Source organism: Bubalus kerabau, chromosome 1 (genome assembly GCF_029407905.1).
Source record: "Bubalus kerabau isolate K-KA32 ecotype Philippines breed swamp buffalo chromosome 1, PCC_UOA_SB_1v2, whole genome shotgun sequence".
Taxonomy (NCBI): Eukaryota; Metazoa; Chordata; class Mammalia; order Artiodactyla; family Bovidae; genus Bubalus; species Bubalus kerabau.
In genome coordinates this window covers 210,425,238-210,444,667 of record NC_073624.1, presented here as the reverse complement: position 1 = coordinate 210,444,667, position 19,430 = coordinate 210,425,238, and the positions used below count along the sequence as shown (strand labels likewise).

At 36.3% G+C, this 19,430-nt stretch overlaps 1 protein-coding gene and 1 pseudogene across 1 annotated transcript; both read right to left on the bottom strand.

Annotated features, from left to right (window-relative positions):
* Window positions 1–9,005: 9,005 nt before the first annotated feature.
* LOC129642165 (olfactory receptor 2L8) lies at window positions 9,006–9,944 on the bottom strand. The gene has a single exon (XM_055566723.1). It carries the CDS (start codon window positions 9,942–9,944, stop codon window positions 9,006–9,008), a length of 939 nt encoding a protein of 312 aa, XP_055422698.1.
* Window positions 9,945–18,164: 8,220 nt separating this feature from the next.
* Window positions 18,165–19,170, bottom strand: LOC129627655 (olfactory receptor 2AJ1-like; annotated as a pseudogene).
* Window positions 19,171–19,430: the final 260 nt, after the last annotated feature.

Below are 19,430 nucleotides of genomic sequence, written 5' to 3'. Positions count from 1 at the left end.
ACAAAGTTTTTTCATGAGTACTAAGACTTGAGTATAATTCTATTCCTCATTATACAAAGTGATGAAAAGTATTATTCTATGCTTTAATGAAAAAGTTCAAAATAATAAAGAGGAATAGAGAATCATTAATGTCTCTAAAAAGTTATCTTGGAAATATATACAAGCATATATAAGTATGTGATATTTGTCTTTCTCTGCCTTAGTTACTTCACTTTAGGATAATCTTTGGGTCCATCTATATTGTTATAAATGACATTATTTTATTATTTTTTATGGCTAGCATATATATATACACACATGCATACATACATGCATCCTCTGCCCACCCCCAACCCTCCCACTACTTTTGTCTTCAATGTTTCTCAGCATCCAGGTGGTTCCAGTAAATCAGTTCTCATCAGGTGGCTATAGTATTGGATCTTCAGCTTCAGGAACAATCATTCTAATGAATATTCAGAATTGATTTCTTTTAGGATTGACTGGACCTTACTCAGAATTAATTTGGAATCACGGAAACTAAGGATCATCCACAAATCTAACCAATTATTCAGATATACATGTTTATTGGTTAAATGGAAACAATCAAAGATGACTAATGAGCCAATACACACTGAGCTTGAGCTGATTTAAGTCACTGTATCAGAGACAGATTTTGCTTCATTTGTAGATTCTGTATGATTAAGAAAACCCTTCCCATACCATCCCTCTGGGTCACCCCAGTGCACCAGCCCCAAGCTTCCTGTATCCTGCATCGAACCTGGACTGGTGATTCATTTCTTATATTATACATGTTTTAATGCCATTCTCCCAAATCATCCCCCCCTCCCTCTCCCACAGAGTCCAAAAGACTGTTCTATACATCTGTGTCTCTTTTGCTGTCTCACATACAGAGTTGTCATTACCATCTTTCTAAATTCCATATATATGCTTTAGTATACTGTATTGGTGTTTTTCTTTCTGGCTTACTTCACTCTGTATAATAGGCTCCAGTTTAATCCACCTCATTAGAATTTCACTTAAGCCTCTCTAACAGTAGGTTGGTTTCTTTGCTTGTTTTTTCTCAAGGAGTTGGTGATCAAGGACTGACAAACCCAATTTACCAATGTTGGGATGTTTCATTTTTGAACATTTCAGTTCAGTTCAGTTCAGTCACTCAGTCGTGTCTGACTCTTTGCAACCCCATGAATTGCAGCACTCCAGTCCTCCCTGTCCTTCACCAACTCCCGGAGTTCTCTCAGACTCATGTCCATCGAGTCAGTGATGCCATCCAGCCATCTCATCCTCTGTCGTCCCCTTCTCCTCCTGCCCCCAATCCCTCCCAGCATCAGAGTCTTTTCCAATGAGTCAACTCTTTGCATGAGGTGGCCAAAGTACTGGAGTTTCAGTTTTAGCATCAGTCCTTCCAAAGAAATCCCAGGGCTGATCTCCTTCAGAATGGACTGGTTGGATCTCCTTGCAGTCCAAGGGACTCTCGAGAGTCTTCTCCAATACTCACAGTTCAAAAGCATCAATTCTTTGGCGCTCAGCTTTCTTCACAGTCCAACTCTCACATCCATAAATGACCACAGGAAAAACCATAGCCTTGACTAGACGGACCTTTGTTGGCAAAGTAGTCTTTGCTTTTCAATATGCTATCTAGGTTGGTCATAACTTTCCTTCCAAGGAGTAAGCGTCTTTTAATTTCATGGCTGCAGTCACCATCTGCAGTGATTTTGGAGCCCAAAAAAATAAAGTCTGACACTGTTTCTACTATTTCCCCATCTATTTCCCATGAAGTGATGGGACCAGATACCATCATCTTCGTTTTCTGAATGTTGAGCTTTAAGCCAACTTTTTCACTCTCCACTTTCACTTTCATCAAGAGGCTTTTTGAACATTTAGCTTAGAATAAATGTCCCTCCCTGAAATTCCTATCAGGCTTTGAATATCAGCTATGATCAGTTTAGCCTTGCCAATGGCCTCTAATTTTAATAATCTGTTTATAAACAGTTCTGATGATTCTCCTTGGGTTTAGGAAATTCTCTAATTATAGCCTTCATTTTGGCCTTTGATTTGGATTTTTGCCTATAGCCTCATGTGGTTCCATTTCTAAAGATAACCAGACAAGTTTTAGTGAAAATTTCAGTTCATTCCATTTCTAACCCATGGGCACCCTAAAAACTGAATTTCGTTATAAGCACACAGAATGGAGGCATTCATGGTATTAGTCGATTTTGAATCTGCACTCAAAAGGAAAGTGATTTTGGAAGTCAGGGTGCAGTGGAATGCAAGAGAAACTATCTTTTATATCTAGCACTGTTGAACCAATTTGCATTCTCCAGGACTTCGGTCAATATGGGGCATGGATTGGAAGCTGTCTGGTAAACTGTGACCACTGCCTCATTAACTACCTTCAGGTCTTAGATAAGCTTATTATCTCAATTTTATTTTTTATGGACAGAATGGAGATTTTTACACAAAGTTTGGCAAGGTTGAAATAGCTCATATTTTAAGAATTTGATAATTAAAGATTGGATACATTCTTGGGGAGAGGAGAATGAAAAAGTTGCCTTAAAATTCAACATTTAGAAAACTAAGATCATGGCATCTGGTCTCATCACTTCATGGCAAACAGATGGGGAAACAATGGAAACAATGAGAGACTTTATTTTTGGGGGCTCCAAAATCACTTCAAATGGTGACTGCAGCCATGAAATTAAAAGGTGTTTGCCCCTTGTAAGAAAAGCCATGACCAACCTAGACAGCATATTAAAAACAGAGGCATTACTTTGCCAACAGAGGTCCATCTAGTCAAAGCTATGGTTTTTCCAATAGTCATGTCTGGATGTAAGAGTTGGACTATAAAGAAAGCTACGTGCCAAAGAACTGATGTTTCTGAACTGTGTTTTTGGAGAAGTCTCTTGAGAGTCCCTTAGACTGCAAGGAGATCCATCGAGTCAATCCTAAAGAAAGTCAGTCCTGAATATTCGTTGGAAGGACTGATGCTGAAACTGAAACTCCAATACTTTGGTCACCTGATTCAAAAAACTGACTCATTTGAAAAGACCCTGATGCTGGGAAAGATTGAAGGCAGGAAGAGAAGGGGACAACAGAGGATGAGATGGTTGGATGACATCACCGACTCGAGTTTGAGCAAGCTCTGGGAGTTGGTGACGGACAGGGAAGCCTGGAGTGCTGCAGTCCATGGGGTCGCAAAGAGTCAGACATGACTGGGTGACTGAACTGAACTGACTGCATTCTTGGACCTTGGGTCTCAAACAGTCATTTTTTTCCCATGAGTAATCAGCATTAGTTTATTTGGGGACTGTGCTGGGTCTTTGTTGCTGAGCAGGCTTTCTCTAGTTGCACAGAGCAGGAACTACTCTCTAGTTGTGGCATGTGGTCTTCTCATTGTAGTGGCTTCTCTTGTTACATGGAGCTTGGGCTCTAAGGTGTTTGGGCTTCAATATTCGTGACATGTAGGCTCAGTAGTTGTGGTGAACAGGCTTGGTTGCTCCTTAGCATGTGGGGTACTCCCAGACCAATGATCGAACCCAGGTCTCCCTCACCAGCAGGTGGGTTCTTAACCACTGAGTCACTGGGGGAGCCCCAGCAATTAGGTTTTAATGAGATCTGAACCAGTGGCACATTAGTAGCTCTTCCAGGGATCTCAGTTTTCCAGAGAATAGGACTCATTTGAGAAACACTATGGGTTATAAAGGAAACCTCCTCTGGCTTAGGACTGAGAAAGGTCCCCGTGGTCCAGAATGATGTTTTTCTTGGTCAATGCCTTCTTCATGAGGGTATCCAAATCAAGGTATTGTCTGGAGTTTAGTAAGCAAATCCCTTCTGAAACAAGGCTGTGGGACATTCAGGTGTGAGCAGGAACTGAATGCATAGATAAAATTCTCTAGCAAGCAGCTGAGAGTGTGAATGAAAAGCTTGGTTTTTGGCCAGCCATTAATCCCTATTATCATACATAATTGGGAGAACAATGGTCCAGAGAAATCAGTCAGCACACGGTTGGTAACCCATGTATCTAATGAGAAAAAAATTTTACTACATGCCACATCAAGGATTACCCAAATCTCCTCTAGGGAAATGATGGTTGTTTTGGGGGAGCCATGGATGGTGCCAGGCCCCATCAGTCTTTGGTCTTCATCAGTTTGGGAGACCTGAATCCTCTTTGGGACCGAGGGCAGTCCTTATTCCAACAGTCCTTGTGGTGCCCTGAAGACAAAAGAACAAGATGAGCATGAAGGGTCTCAGAATGTAGGAAGAGAGAAAAGCAGACTCTTATTGCTCTACCTGCTATGCTATAACCATTGTGGAATTTTTTAGCACTCCTGAGTAGCATAGTCTGTCCCCCTCCAACCCCATAAAAGGAAAGGTATTTGTCCTACTCTTCTACTACTTCATATAGGGAATGTGTATGTGCTTCATATAGGGAATGTATATGTAACTCATCCAATCAGCAAATGACTCACAAGACCCCTTACCCCATTCCTTTGTCTCCTGACTATAAAAGTAGATCAAAGACCCACATTCAGGGTTGGCTCTCCCTGATTGTCAGGAAGCTGACCTACTTTACTGGAAGTGATTCTCCCCCTGCCCTTTGCACAAATCCTGCTCTAATAAACTTTATTCTCCTTTCATTTTGCCTCACATCTGGAAATTCTTTTCCAACCAATGCAGGGACCGTGCCAGCCCTCTTATTTGCATATCAAGGGGGATAGAGTCCTGGTTGACTTTTCTCATACAGAGGGCATTCAGTGGCCCTCCTGGTTGCATTTAAGACAAATCCCCTCTCGATTGGGTGGTGCCTCTGATCCATATTTTCTAGATCTGCCCCTGCATAAGCTTTTGCAAGGAAGAGTAACCCTGAGGTGGTATAGGAGCCAAGGCCTCCATCCTTAAGAGAAAGAGGGAGGAGGAAGAGACCTAGACCCTGAGTCAACTAAGCAAATTATCTTTTAGTGCTCTCTGAGAAAGAAAAAAGAGAAACAAATAGAGTTGAAGGATAAGACCGGAACACAAGGCAACACAGTGATAATAATACAATACAAAAGTCACCTTCAGGATTGGCCTTTGTGATTTTTAGTTTAGCATTGTCGGATCAGGCAACCAACAGGGTTACAATCATGTAGTTGTGTTGTATTAGTCACTCAGTTGTCTCTGACTCCTTATGACCCCATGGACTGTAGCCCACCAGGCTCAGGTTAATAGCAGTTTGACCTGAAGGGAGCCAAACGAGGCTTACGTATTCACAGAAGTAAAACCAAGGCACCATCCAACCTGCTTGCAAAGCTGACAAGGAGGCTCAAGGATGAATGTGCAGTCTAAGAAGTCAGAAGGGAACTAAAAAAGGAAGATATAAGAGAAATTCAGCCTGAAGATCTCCAGGAAAAGATAAGAAGTTATACAGCCATGATGCTTCCAAGACTAGAGATTTGAAAGCTCTTAAGAAAGGTGCTCGATCATGACCTCTGCACAGGGGTTAAATAAAGCATATGACCCTCTCAAGGGAAGTGCTTATCTGTGACCTCTGTTCAGAACTACAATGAGGTTGTGAACCCCAAGAGGCACCAAGGTAAGGCCAGGTCACAAATCTTATTGGGTACTCCTATAGTCCCCTTTTTGGGGCTCCCCGATGTGGTTCCAGTACCCTAGAACAAGGCTGAGACTAAGAACAAGTAGGGTCTGGAAATCAGGCTTGAGGAGCTACAGACAGAAAACTCATACAATCAGGTTGCCAATTACCTGCTTCACAGTCTTAATGGGGTGGTCTGAGTGATCATCTCAGCAGATCTTCTGGAGTCCAAAGAGACAGAGCAGTAGAGGATAAGAAAGATCAAGGCAAGAAAGGCCTGGGGCTTGATATGCTCTTTCGTAATCAGAGAGCTGATTCTGCCAGATCCCCTAAGGGGCTACATGAATCTACACTGTTCAGGATGAGTCCCAGCCCAATAGGCAGATCCAAATTATGCTCTTTGAGGTCCCTCTGTGTTAGCCACAAAGTGTTGCAAGAGAAGGGAGAGCAAGATAATGGTCGTTTCCCAGGTCCTGGGCAAGTTCCTGGAATGGGCCACCAAGTGAAAATCCTTGGCTTTACACAGGAAAGAAATCAAGAGTGAGCCAACGTAAAGTGGCGTTATTTGTATTTAGAGAGATATACCTAGGCAGAATGTGGACAATTTCAGAAAGTGAGAGAAGCCCTAGGATATGGTTAGTTTTTAATGGGTTAGGGAATTTCATACACTGACAAGTGAGATTTTTCCAACTCTTTGGGGAAAGGGGTAGAGATGTCTAGGAATCGGGCCACTGCACACAGTTTGACCTTTTATGGTCAGCCTTGGAACTGTTATGATGCCTGTGGATGGTCAGTTAGCATGCTAATGTATGACAGTGAGCATATACTGAAGGTCAGGATCTACTAGAAGTCAAATTTTCTGCCATCATAGGCCTATTTAAAAAAGTCCTACCAGTTTTTGCCATTTACTGTTTTGATCAATAGCTGTCATTTTTTAAAAACGTTGTGTCCGGCCGCTTGTCCACCTGTCTCAATGATTTGGGCTATTTCAGAGAGTTACTCAGTTTTGCTGGGTCTCTGTCATGTATATAGGAAGTATAGATGTTAATAAACTTTTTTTTTTTTTTCTGTTAACCTGACTTTTGTTATAGAGAATACCTCAGTCAAGAACTAGATGGACAGAGAAAAAATTTTTTTTCTTTCCTATTTACCAATAATTTAGGGTATGCTGCTTCTATCTTTCAGTTCAGTTAAGTTCGGTCACCCTGTCGTGTCTGACTCTTTGTGACCCCATGGACTACAGCATGCCAGGCTTCCCTGTCCATCACCAACTCCCGGAGCTTGCTCAAACTAATGTCCTTTGAGTCAGTGATGCCATCCAACTATCTCATCCTCTATCGTCCCCTTCTCCTCCTGCCTTCAACCTTTTCCAGCTTCTATCTTGCTTCTCAGCAAAGTCCAGGGATATGATGTGATTCCCCTAGGCCATGTAGCATCAGGTCCAACAATAGATACATATCTCTTGATTCTATTGTTTACCAACTGACAGGTGGAAGGGTCTGGAATAGACATCCATGCTCAGTTCCAAACTTCCTTAGAATATTTTCAGTAATAACAACTGACAGAACAGTAGATATTACCATCATTTTCTGGTTTTCATGATGCCATTCATTCTCTATTCACTCATTCTGCCTTTATTAGAGCATGTAGTATGTGTGCTTGCTTAGGCTCCTAGAAATAAATTTTCTTTGTTTAATGCTCTGTTTTGCCATTAATGCTCTGTTGTTGCTGTGTGAAATTCTATCTGAACATGTGTGTGAACACACCTACTATACTGGATGACAGCCACAGCGAAGAGTTCTGGTTCAGTAGCAGGACTTGTTTATGTCAACTCAAGTGGCAGTACATGTGTGTGTGCTTGGAACTCAGTGATGTCCAACTCTTTGTGACCCCATGGACTATAGCCTGCCAGGCTCCTCTGTTCATGGTATTTTTCAGGCAAGAATAATGGATTGGGTTGCCAGTGCTTCCTCCAGAGGATTGAACCCACATCTCCTGCCTTGCAGGCAGATTCTTTACATGCTTAATCATCCACAGTAGCAGGATCTGTTTCTGTCAGCTCAGGCGGCAGTATATGAAGCAAATGGCCTGGTCTGCCATATGTGCACATACATCTATGTTCAGATCTCCACAGGACACAAGGGATGGGCTACCTTGAAACCTAGGTACAGATTGGTGGTGGTGAAAAGAGCATCTGCAGATGCAACTACAATGTTAGATGTGATCACTGATTAGAAGAGAAAAGAAGGAGCTTTGCCTGGAAGAAACAATGACCCATGGTGGAGGTAGGGACCAAATTAAACTTCCATCCTAAAGCCCAGTTTGTCAGGTACAAAAGTATTCACTACATCACTTCATCACTAGAGTGCCAGGACAAATGCCAAGAGCTCAGGCAATCAATTTTTTGAGTAAATTATTACAAAATAATAGTGTAAAAATTGTCATTGAAATAAAACATATCAGGAAATTGTAAGCATTCATGAAACTGTACAGAAAGTAAGTTGTTTTTCTTTAAACTGTTTCAACATTACAAATCAAATAACCCCAGTTTTAGAAATAGAAAAAAGATTTTTAAATTAATATGAAAGATCACTCACAGAAAACAATACTTTCTTTATGCAAAATTATAGGAAACAATCATTAGCAAATTTTAACTCAATTTACCTTTTAATTGGATGTATGGCAATAAAATGAAAGAAAAGGGATTTGAAACCTCATGACACTTCTGGTTTCCTATACAGAGTCTACAAATTATGAGAAATTTGACAAATAATTGATGACACAGACTGATTGAATCTATATTTAACATTAAATTCAGATTTACATGAAACTGATTTGTGTGAATTGATGAAGTAAACTTGACTTATAAGAAAACTTTTTAGAAAAAGAAACTCTCCTTTTGAATTATTAGCTCCACATGCACTAAAGGTTACAGTTTGGCATAATTTATCAATAATTCAATCCAAGGTTTTCATAACTTACAAATACTCCTAATGGCTTCAGTAATATTAGCAGAAAGATTCATTTCAAAATTAAAAGTAATCAATAATTAACTGCAAACTTTGTACTTGTCATCTATGACTAAAAAAATTTCAACTACATTAAAAAAATAAATTTCCTAAAAGTATAAATTTTGATAAATTCATAGAAATGTGAGTGAAAAAAGGCATGGCCAATAATGACATATGAAAATAGTGATTACTTTTTATTACGTATAAAAATATTGTTTGCAATTTGATTATATTTCATATTTAACAAAATAATGTTAAAGAAAAAACTATATTTGAGCAAGAATAATGGCAACTTTTTCTTCTTTTTAACAAGACACTTCAAATTTTTTATCCTTTCAGTTAACCATAATGTAATGTTTTTATCACTGTACAGTGATGAATGGATTTATGCTCAAGTCTTGGTATACATGGAGAAAAGGCTTTGTCTACATTTTCACAGAGCAGGGTCTCTGAGTTACTCTTCTCAATGCCTCCATTACTTCCTTGTTTCTCAAGCTGTAGATAAGAGGGTTGAGCATTGGGGTCAAGATGGTATAGAAGACAGCCAGAGCCTTGTCCTCTGTTGGAGATCGAAGGGATCTTGGACGTAGATAAGTATAAACAAAGGGTGCATAGTAGAAAGTCACCACAGCGAGGTGGGTGCTGCACGTTGAATAGGCCTTTTTCTTCCCTTCTGCTGAGTTCATGCGATAGACAGCAAAGAGAACACTGCCATAGGAACAAGCAATAACAATAAAAGGCAACACAAGAAATAGGGTGGTACTCACAAACACTGTGTACTCATAGACCCAGGTGTCAATGCAGGCCAGAGTCAACATGGCTGGGACATCACAGAAGAAATGATTGATGGCCCTGGATCTGCAATAAGGGATATGGAGGGCATATGTGGTGTGGGCACAGGAGTTGATAGCACCCATTATCCAAGATCCTGTTATCATCAACACACACACTCTTTTGCTGATTCTGATGGGATAGTGGAGAGGAAAGCAAATGGCCACATAGCGATCATAAGCCATAGATGTCAAAAGCAATGCTTCTGCAACTGCTAAAGTCAAAAAGAAGAAGCTCTGAATCCCACATCCAATGAAGGAGATAGACTTGTTTCCAAACAGAAAATTGGACGCCATTTTGGGGACAATGGTGGAGATGTAGTTTAGGTCAATGAAGGAGAGCTGACTAAGAAGAAAATACATTGGTGTATGGAGATGCGTGTCCAGAAAGATGAGAAGGATCATCGACAGGTTGCCAAATAATGCCATTAAGAAAATAAGAACAATGAAAATAAAAAGAAACAGCCCAATTCTTGAAGGGGAGAACAATCCAATTAAGATGAAATCATTTGATGTTCGATTATAGGTTTCCATGAGTCATTGATATGTTTTTTCCTAAAGACAGACATAAGAGCAATTAAGTATAAAACAGTATTTCTTAAATGACTAATTTAGTTCAGTCATAAAAATTCAGAACCGAATTTTTATCTATTTTGAAGATGATAAATTTAAATTTTAAGCCAGAGATTGAAAGTTTAAGATGCAAACATTTTTTGCCAAAGTTTTGCCAGAAATCTTTGAATTTACTTCTACACATTATTATGAAATCATTAGGATAAGTATTTTTTACTGCCTATATGAACTCAAGTATCATCAAAATCAGATATCATAATTGAAATATATTCAAAAGATATCAATGCAAATGCATACATTATATAAATTTTGCAAATAAATATTTATTACCATTAATGAATTATCTTTCATATTTAAACCATAAAGCTTGTCTCTAAAACTGTATCAATGTATCAGCTGATTATGAGAAGCTATTAATATTTTTCTTTCTTCAGAATTTTTTACATAGAAATGTCAAATTAAGCTTATTTGAAGCCATTTAATATCATTTGGCTTATTTGTTGTGAAATCTAGGATGAATCCTTATTGTTAAGTACTGTTTACACAAAGTCATTCTCTTCTTCCTCCTCAATAACATTCTGAATACCATAGATAACATAGACCCTTTACCTGAATATCTATAAAATGTGCCCTTTGTAGCTTTTGTGAATTTCCTCAAGATCTCCCATTAGCATAAATTTTATTTTTTAATCATTATTTGATACACATTGCCTTACATTGCTTTGCTGTATTCATTTTTTACCATTTTTTATACTTAAAATTATTTTCAATTCTAAATGAGTGTGTTCAGTTCAGTTAAGCACATATATTTATAATCTCCTCCTCTTAAAAGCCTATCATGATGATTAAGAAATAGACATGTGATAAACTAAAAGGGAACAGGGAAGCATATGGCACAATGAGAGATGAAATATTCTAATTCTTTTGAAAGAAGAATTTTGAATAGAGAAGTGGTCAATCACTTAATGGAAAACAGATAATGACATTCTGAAAGTATTTTCATGAATGAATATTGGAAGAAGCATTCTCAGTGATAAGAATTTATTAGTTCTACACTGCATGTTGTGTTTTTCTTGTAAATATTATTCTAGAGCCAATTTTTCCAGATTTTAAAGGAATTACTAAACATGAAAGAGAAAGCTGAATACATGTGCACATGCTCATGCGACTGAACTGAACTGAACTGATACAATATCCTTCCATGGAGACTTATGTGAGATGCTGTATTCCCTCCAGTGTTTCCACAGTAGATTTTGCTAAAGAGCCAAGGGTGAATAAAGACTTATATTAATTAACTTATTTAGAGATTTTACTAATAGTACTTCAGTTCAGTTCAGTCGCTCAGTCGTGTCCGACTCTTTGCGACCCCATGAATCGCAGCACGCCAGGCCTCCCTGTCCATCACCATCTCCTGGAATTCACTCAAACCCACGTCCATCGAGTTGGTGATGACATCCAGCCATCTCATCCTCTGTCATCCCCTTCTCCTCCTGCCCCAATCCCTCCCAGCGTCAGAGTCTTTTCCAAATAGTACTTAGTATTCAAATAATGTATACTTCTAAGTTTTAAAGTATATAATTAGAGAACAATATTTTTACATATAATGAGATCTAAATACACAGAGAATATTTGTGTTTATATGTTTGTGTGTCCTAATTCATATTATTCAGTGAAATTTTACAGTGGTGAGTAAGCATTATTAGGTAAACTAGTAATTAACAGATATTTTCAAAGACAGAAACTGATTATAATAATATATTTTTCAATTTTGTCTTGCAATAAAAATGTATTTATTCTGTTTTAATACACAGGTACATGAAAGAGAGAGAGTTTAAGTTTAAAACTAGATACAATTTATCTTATCTACTTACAATAATTGTAAGCATAAAAAAATATAAGTATCTGAGTCTGTATTTTTTAAGTAGAACAGGTAGAAAGAAACATGGGATATTACAGGCTATCTATGAGATAAAACATAAAAATCAGTGTATGCCAGGGTGTAAAATATCACTGAGAATATCTCTACATTTTAGCATCTTTATCAATATCATTTTCATAACCATCATTTACATTCACCTAACTTGTCATTCACTACAATTGCATGTTTTCAAATTATTTCTGTATGCTACAACTCATTTTATATTCACAAAATCATGCAAGGTTGTTTATTCAGATATTTTTGCTCAATATTTATTTATAAGAAATAAAAATTAAAAAAATATACAAGTTAAAAGCATAAGACGCTTCGATTATACAGTTTATGTTTAAAAGTACAAAAAAAGATAATTATAACTAAACATATGGTTAATAGCTAGATTATTTCTAGAAGCCATCTTTCAAATTATAGAATTTATGGATACAGATGATCAAAATATATCCACAGACAGGTAACAATAGTCCTTATTGTTTACCTTCACTATTTATTCCATTTTATATTTTGATATGAAATTTAGACAAGTAATTTTTAGGTTTTACTTATAAACTGTGAGTTCATTTAGGGTAAAAGAATGAGTAGGAAGCAGTATTAAGGTTGCAACATTACCATGTAATGAACCTTCATTCATAAACCAAAAATTAAAATTAGTAAGAAATAAGAAAGGCTGTCCTCTATAAACTTTATTGAGGATTGGATTCCCTAAGGATTATATTATTCTTCAAATGTAACCTGAGCACATCCAGAGCATACTGAATATGATTTGGCTCTATCTCTTCCAACAACTTCATCTCACTTCCCTTTCAGAAATCACATTTATTAATAAGGTAGAAAACTACTTTTTGTTGTTCATTTCATGCTGTACAATTTTTGCTGAACAGTATTCTAAAAAGTGCAATCACATGCTTGATGTCAAATTTCATTTAAAACCTCTATTTCTTACCTTAACCAACTCTTATGTATATTACATCACTCATTTCCTAAACTGATTACCTTAAGTCCTGAGTGATTTCAATCCAAACAGTAATCAACACTGCCAAAGGAGTTAATACAATAAAATCAGCTTCCATGCTATTATACAGTGTGCTTGCATGAAAACATCTCTACTCCTAGAGATTATAATTTATGTTACCTATGTGTTTTAAAACATTTTTTTCTTGGCTACAATATTTCCCATGTGCAGAGGATATATCACAGGCTATGGATACAATGATTTCTCACTTCTTTAATGAATATTGTTTATTAGTTGAATTTCTTTTTTTCCTATACATATTGGTTTTTTTTTTTACTTTACAATATTGTATTGGTCCTATGTATATCTTATTTCAATTACAGCCACATAAATCTCATATTTGAAGTACTATTTGAATTTATATGAGATTTTATTGTATGTTTTATAAAATATCATGATTATTTTCAATCATATTTCAGTATATGGTATAGGTGAGTGTAGACCTGTGCATTATTCCCCATAAATTTAGAAGAGTAGTTTATAAACAATATCAACAGCTGTCTTTATCAATTTTGCTCTATTTTACTATCCTTTTACAATCATTCACAATCAGATTAATAGTCAGAATTATATGATAACAAATGTTAAACAGAGCTTCATGTCTTTAAAAAATGTTTGCAAGTGTTTGAGTAGCCCATATAGTTTTTTTACTTTTTTTTTAAATATAAATTTATTTATTTTAATTGGAGGTTAATTACTTTTAAGGATATACAATCTAGTATAAAATATTTATATACCTTGTGAAGCTAACTTCACTCAAATGAAGTTTTCTTTTTGAATTCTCTGGCTGATGCAGGCCTGGATGTATTGCTTAGTATAAGCAGAAGTACTTAATTCTGAATAAACTTCTCTTAAGCAGTTGCTGAAGAGTCCCTTCTCTTTGGTGGCAAATAGAAATAAAAATACAATTAGCACCTTTTACTATATCTGGACTTTCACATACTCACTGGCTTGATTAGCTGAAAGCAGTCCAAACTTCTTCATGGAAGTAAAGTCATTTTCTAAGTAAAATTCTTTGAAAATTTTCTAAACAAATATTTTAATATTTATATCTCTACAGCTGACATTTTAAATGCATTCACTGAAACGCAGGGGTCACAGTGATTTGATTCTAGGCCTCCTTTTCCTGAAACTCAATTTAATTCTTTTTTTCCTCTTTTTTTTTTTTCCATCCACTTAGGCACTTAGGAATATCCACTGAGGCTTACATAATATCAGTTAAATCACTAGAAGCCCAGGATGGCCACCAGCCAAGGTTTGGGTAAGAGTTCTCATAACTTCTATAGAAATTTTCCCTGGTGTGTTTAGTATCAGTTGGTGTGGAAAGACACCACTTATTTATTCAGATTCTTCCAATATTATTATGCCTCTAAATTTTTAGATCATATATTTTATATATTGTTACTCAGTAGGTACACAGTATTGATATGTCTGCATATACTAATTTATTTCCTATTATGATTATATTGGCCAAAAATTTAATAAATCAAATAGGATGTGTTTAATTTAATAAAACATGTGAGCAAAGATTCTTAAAATATCACACTTGTGAGGATAGTTTTTAATTTATTTCAGGTTTACATAATTTATTTGAAATTGCCATTCTTTTAGTAAAACCCATTAAATTATAAAAAATGTCATGTAATAATTATAATTAAATTATAATTAAATTGGTAATTTTTTCATGTAATAAGCTATCTAATGAAAATAATACTATTTATTCTGGTGCAATGATATTGAGAAAATATTCAACAATAAATTTTATTTCAGATTATAACTTGTGTTCTTATATTTCCAATAGTTTTCAGTAAGTTAATTAATTGTACATTTTACTTGACAAGGAGTAATATTGATTCAGCTTAGATTTTTTAAATATTTGATTTGTGAATTACAATGTGTCTAGGGGAAGATTTCCTTATGTTTAATTTATTTTGAGTTTTTTGAGCTTCATGAATCTGGATGTTCACTTCCCTCCCCAAATTTACAGTTTCTATATTGTTTTCATTTACTACATTAAATAAACTTTTGCCTCCCTTTCTCTTTCTTTCCTCCTTTTGGGATTTCCATGAAGTATATATTAGTGACTTATACTATCCTACAAATGCTATATGTTTTTTCCATTCTTTTTCACAGTTTTTGTTGTTGCTATTATTGTTCCTGTTGGTAATTTCTGATCTCATAAATAGTTCTTTTTCTTGATCTAGTCTGCTATTTAGTCTCTATTGCTTTTTTTCAGTTCAATTACTGTGTTCTTCAGTTCTAGGATTAGAATTTGTTTGGTTCTCTTTTACAGTTTCAAATTTTGTTGAACTTTTCATTTTGTTCTTATATTGATTTTCAAACTCTGTATAGTTGTTTATGTTTTCTGTTACCTCACTAAGCTTTTTTAAGATAAATATTCTGAATTATTAGTCAAACATTTTTTAAATGGAGTTTGTGAAGTCTTTTCAGATTTTGAAAGTTTCCAGAAGAGGGCCAAGTGACAGATGCAGTTGTACTGATTTCACTTTATATAATTCTAACTTTTTTCCCCCCAAGTTCAGTTCAGTTTAGTCGTTCAGTCATGTCCGACTCTTTGCGTTCCCATGAACTGCAGCACGCCAGGCCTCCCTGTCCATCACCAACTCCCAGAGTTTGCCCAAACTCATGTCCATTGAGTCAGTGATGCCATCCAATCATCTCATCCTCTGTCGTCCCCTTCCCCTCCTGCCTTCATTCTTTCCCAGCATCAGGGTCTTTTCCAGTGAGTCAGTTCTTCGCATCAGGTGGACAAAGTATTGGAGTTTCAGCTTCAACATAAGTCCTTCCAATGCACACTCAGGACTGATCTCCTTTAGGATGGACTGATTGGATCTCCTTGCAGTCCAAGGGACTCTTAAGAGTCTTCTACAACACCACAGTTCAAAAGCATCAATTCTTCGGCGCTCAGCTTTCTTCACAGTCCAACACTCACATCCATACATGACTACTGGAAAAACCATAGTCTTGACTAGATGGACCTTTGTTGGCAAAATAATGTCTCTGCTTTTGAATATGCTGTCTAGTTTGGTCATAACTTTCCTTCTAAGGAGTAAGCATCTTTTAATTTCATGGTTGCAATCGCCATCTGCAGTGATTTTGGAGGCCCAAAAATAAAGTCAGCCACTGTTTCCACTGTTTCCCCATCTATTTGCCATGAAGTGATGGGCCCTGATACCATGATCTTCATTTTCTGAATGTTGAGTTTTAAGCCAATTTTTTCACTCTCCTCTTTCACTTTCATCAAGAGGCTCTTTAGTTCTTCTTCACTTTCTGCCATGAGGGTGGTGTCAGCTGCATATCTGAGGTTATTGATATTTCTCCTGGCAATCTTGATTCCAGCTTGTGCTTCATCGTGCCCAGTGTTTTCTCATGTTGTACTCTGCATATAAGTTAAATAAGCAGGGTGACAATATACAGCCTTGACGTAATCCTTTCCCTATTTGGAACCAGTCTGTTGTTCCATGTCCAGTTCTAACTGTTGCTTCCTGACCTGCATACAGATTTCTCAAGAGGCAGATCAGGTGGTCTGGTATTCCCATCTCTTTTAGAATTTTTTACAGTTTATCGTGATCCACAAAGTCAAACGCTTTGGCATAATCAATGAAACAGAAATAGATTTGTTTTCTGGAACTCTCTTGCTTTTTTGATGACCCAGCAGATGTTGCCAATTTGATATCTGGTCCTCTGCCTTTTCTATAACCAGCCTGAACATCTGGAAGTTCACGGTTCATGTATTGCTGAAGTCTGGCTTGGAGTATTTTGAGCATTACTTTACTAGCCTGTGAGGTGAGGGCAATTGTGCAGCAGTTTGAGCATTCTTTGGCATTGCCTTTCTTTGGGATTGGAATGAAAACTGACCTTTTCCAGTCCTGTGGCCACTAAATTCCTCCTCAGTGAGGTGAGGAGAGAGTAGGAAAGAACAATGGAATAGGTTGCCATTTCCTTCTTTGCGGGATCTTCCCAACCCCAAAATTGAACCTACCTCTCCTGCACTGGCAGGCAGATTCTTTACTGCTGAGCCCCAGGTAATGAATATCATATATTAATATTATTTTAATATTATAAGCAGTATGCCCAGAATAGAATATATTTTAATGATAATAATATATTTCATTATCTTTGTGTTACAGTGAATATAATTGACATACAACATTGTGTTACATTTAGGCATCAAACATGATGTTCTGATATATATGTGTGTGTGTGTGTGTGTGTGTGTGTGTGCATATATAATGAAACTTAGCATGCATATATGCATGTATGCATATATTGCAATAAGATTACCACAATAAGTTTAGTTAAAATCCATTACCAACAATTACAATTGTCTCCTAGTGATGAGAATTTTTAAATCTACTATTTTATCAACTTTCAAATATAAAATGTATCATTTTTTTATTATAATTACAACGCTCTTTGGTACATCCCTAGTACCTATCTCCAAACTGGTAATTTGTACCTTTGATGAGCATTACCTTAAACTTTTAATAACATTGTAGTGTTTGAAATATACTTTAAAAATTTATGTGGCTCTCTTTCTCCCTTTATATATATATATAAAATATATAAAAATATATATATTAAAAATATATATATATTCTCCAAATCTACTGGAATATATGTATGGTCTACATTTATATGGAATATATAAGTGTATTCTGTATTTATATGGAATATACATATATATCTATATAAATAGAGAGAGAATCACATAATTTTTTATAAAATTATTTTCCCTGGTAGCTTAAACAGTAAGGAATCTGCCTGCAAAGCAGGAGATCTAAGTTTAATCCCTGGGTTGGGATGATCCCCTGGAGAAGGGAATGACAACCTACTCCAGTACTCTTTCCACAGAAAGAGAAGCCTGGTGGGCTACAGCCCCTGGAGTCACAAAGAAACAGACACAACTGAGTGACTAAAACACATATGTATATTCAATACAATGTGATTTTATTATAAAATATTTTTACACATTCTTATAATTTTAGTGGGAGAAAATTGAAAATATTGAGTCATATTTGACTTTCTATTAGAGACTGACAATTATAATTTGTACCATAGAGAGGAAGGTATATTTTTTAGATATATGTATTTGTAAGGCAAATACCTGTGATAAAATTTATCATTATCAGGATTTTTGAAACATCTGCTTCTTTCTACAGTTAAAGAGATAATAATTTTTTTATTATCTTTTCAGAGATATGAATAACAGATATCATCTAAATATAACTGTGGAAATAGAGAAAAGGCATTTCAAGCATTTCTTCTATTGTTTTTTCTGGACAAAGTTACTTTTGAGCATATTTTTCAGTGCTTCTAGAACATCTTTTTTCCTAAAGCTGTATATAATTGGGTTGAAAGATGGTGTGAAGATGGTATAGAATATTGCCAGGAACGTATCCTGGCCTGGAGTGTGATACTTCTTAGGTCTCATGTATATGAAAATAAATGGCCCATAGTACATTATGACTACAATCACGTGGAAGAAACAAGTAGAAAATGACTTTTTCCATGCCTCTGATGGTTTCATTTGGAGGACAGTAAGGAGAATTTGGACATAAGAAGCAAAGATTAGAGAGGAAGGGATAAGCAGGAAAATGATGCCACTTACATAAACATATGAATGAGGATTCATAGTGTGTTGTGTTCACACAGGACAACATCAACATAGCAGGGACTTTACAGAAAAAGTGGTCAATGACTCTTGTGCCACAAAAGGGAAAGTGAAGTGTGTAAGCTGTGTGAACTATGGAGTTGATTATCCCAATAAATCAGGCCCCTCCAGCCATGAGAACGCTGACATAGTCATTCATAAGAATGGGGTAGCGCAGTGGGTGACAGATGGCTACATAGTGATCATAGGACATTGCTGCCAGGAGAAGGCTCTCACCACCCAAGAGGGTAAGGGATAGAAATATCTGGACGCCACAAGCTGCAAATCAAATAGTTTTGCTGCCTGATGGGAAATCAGTAACCATTTTGAGAACAATGTTGGAAATATGCAAGATATCCATAAAAGAGAGATGGCTAAACAGGAAGTACATTGGAGTATGATGTCGTAATTCCCTGTGGATAATGAGAATCATGACTGTATTTTCTGTTACAGTCAAAACAAAAATGGTGAATATAAAAGAGAAAAATACCAGACTTGCTTGAGAAGAAGTAAAGCGTTCCAAAAGAATGAAGTCATTGCTGAAAGTGTGATTCTCATGCCCCATCATGAATTCCTTATTTTACCTATAATTAAATAAATAATAAAATTATATCTAAACAGAAAATGGGGAAAAAGTAGTGTGAATCTCAAACTTGTTTATACTTAGCTGTATGTGAAAATGAGAGTTACTAACGTGTATTTTGCAATTAAAGCCAAAGGAATTTCAGGCAACTTTTGAAGTAGATATTTTTTGTAATATGTTTATCGTTTTACAGAATTTTGTTGTTTTCTGCCAAATATCAACATGAATCAGCCATAGACAACTTT

Coding starts and splice junctions, on each gene's coding strand:
- LOC129642165 (XM_055566723.1), bottom strand. CDS start 9,944: ATGGAAACCTATAATCGAACATCAAATGATTTCATCTTAATTGGATTG.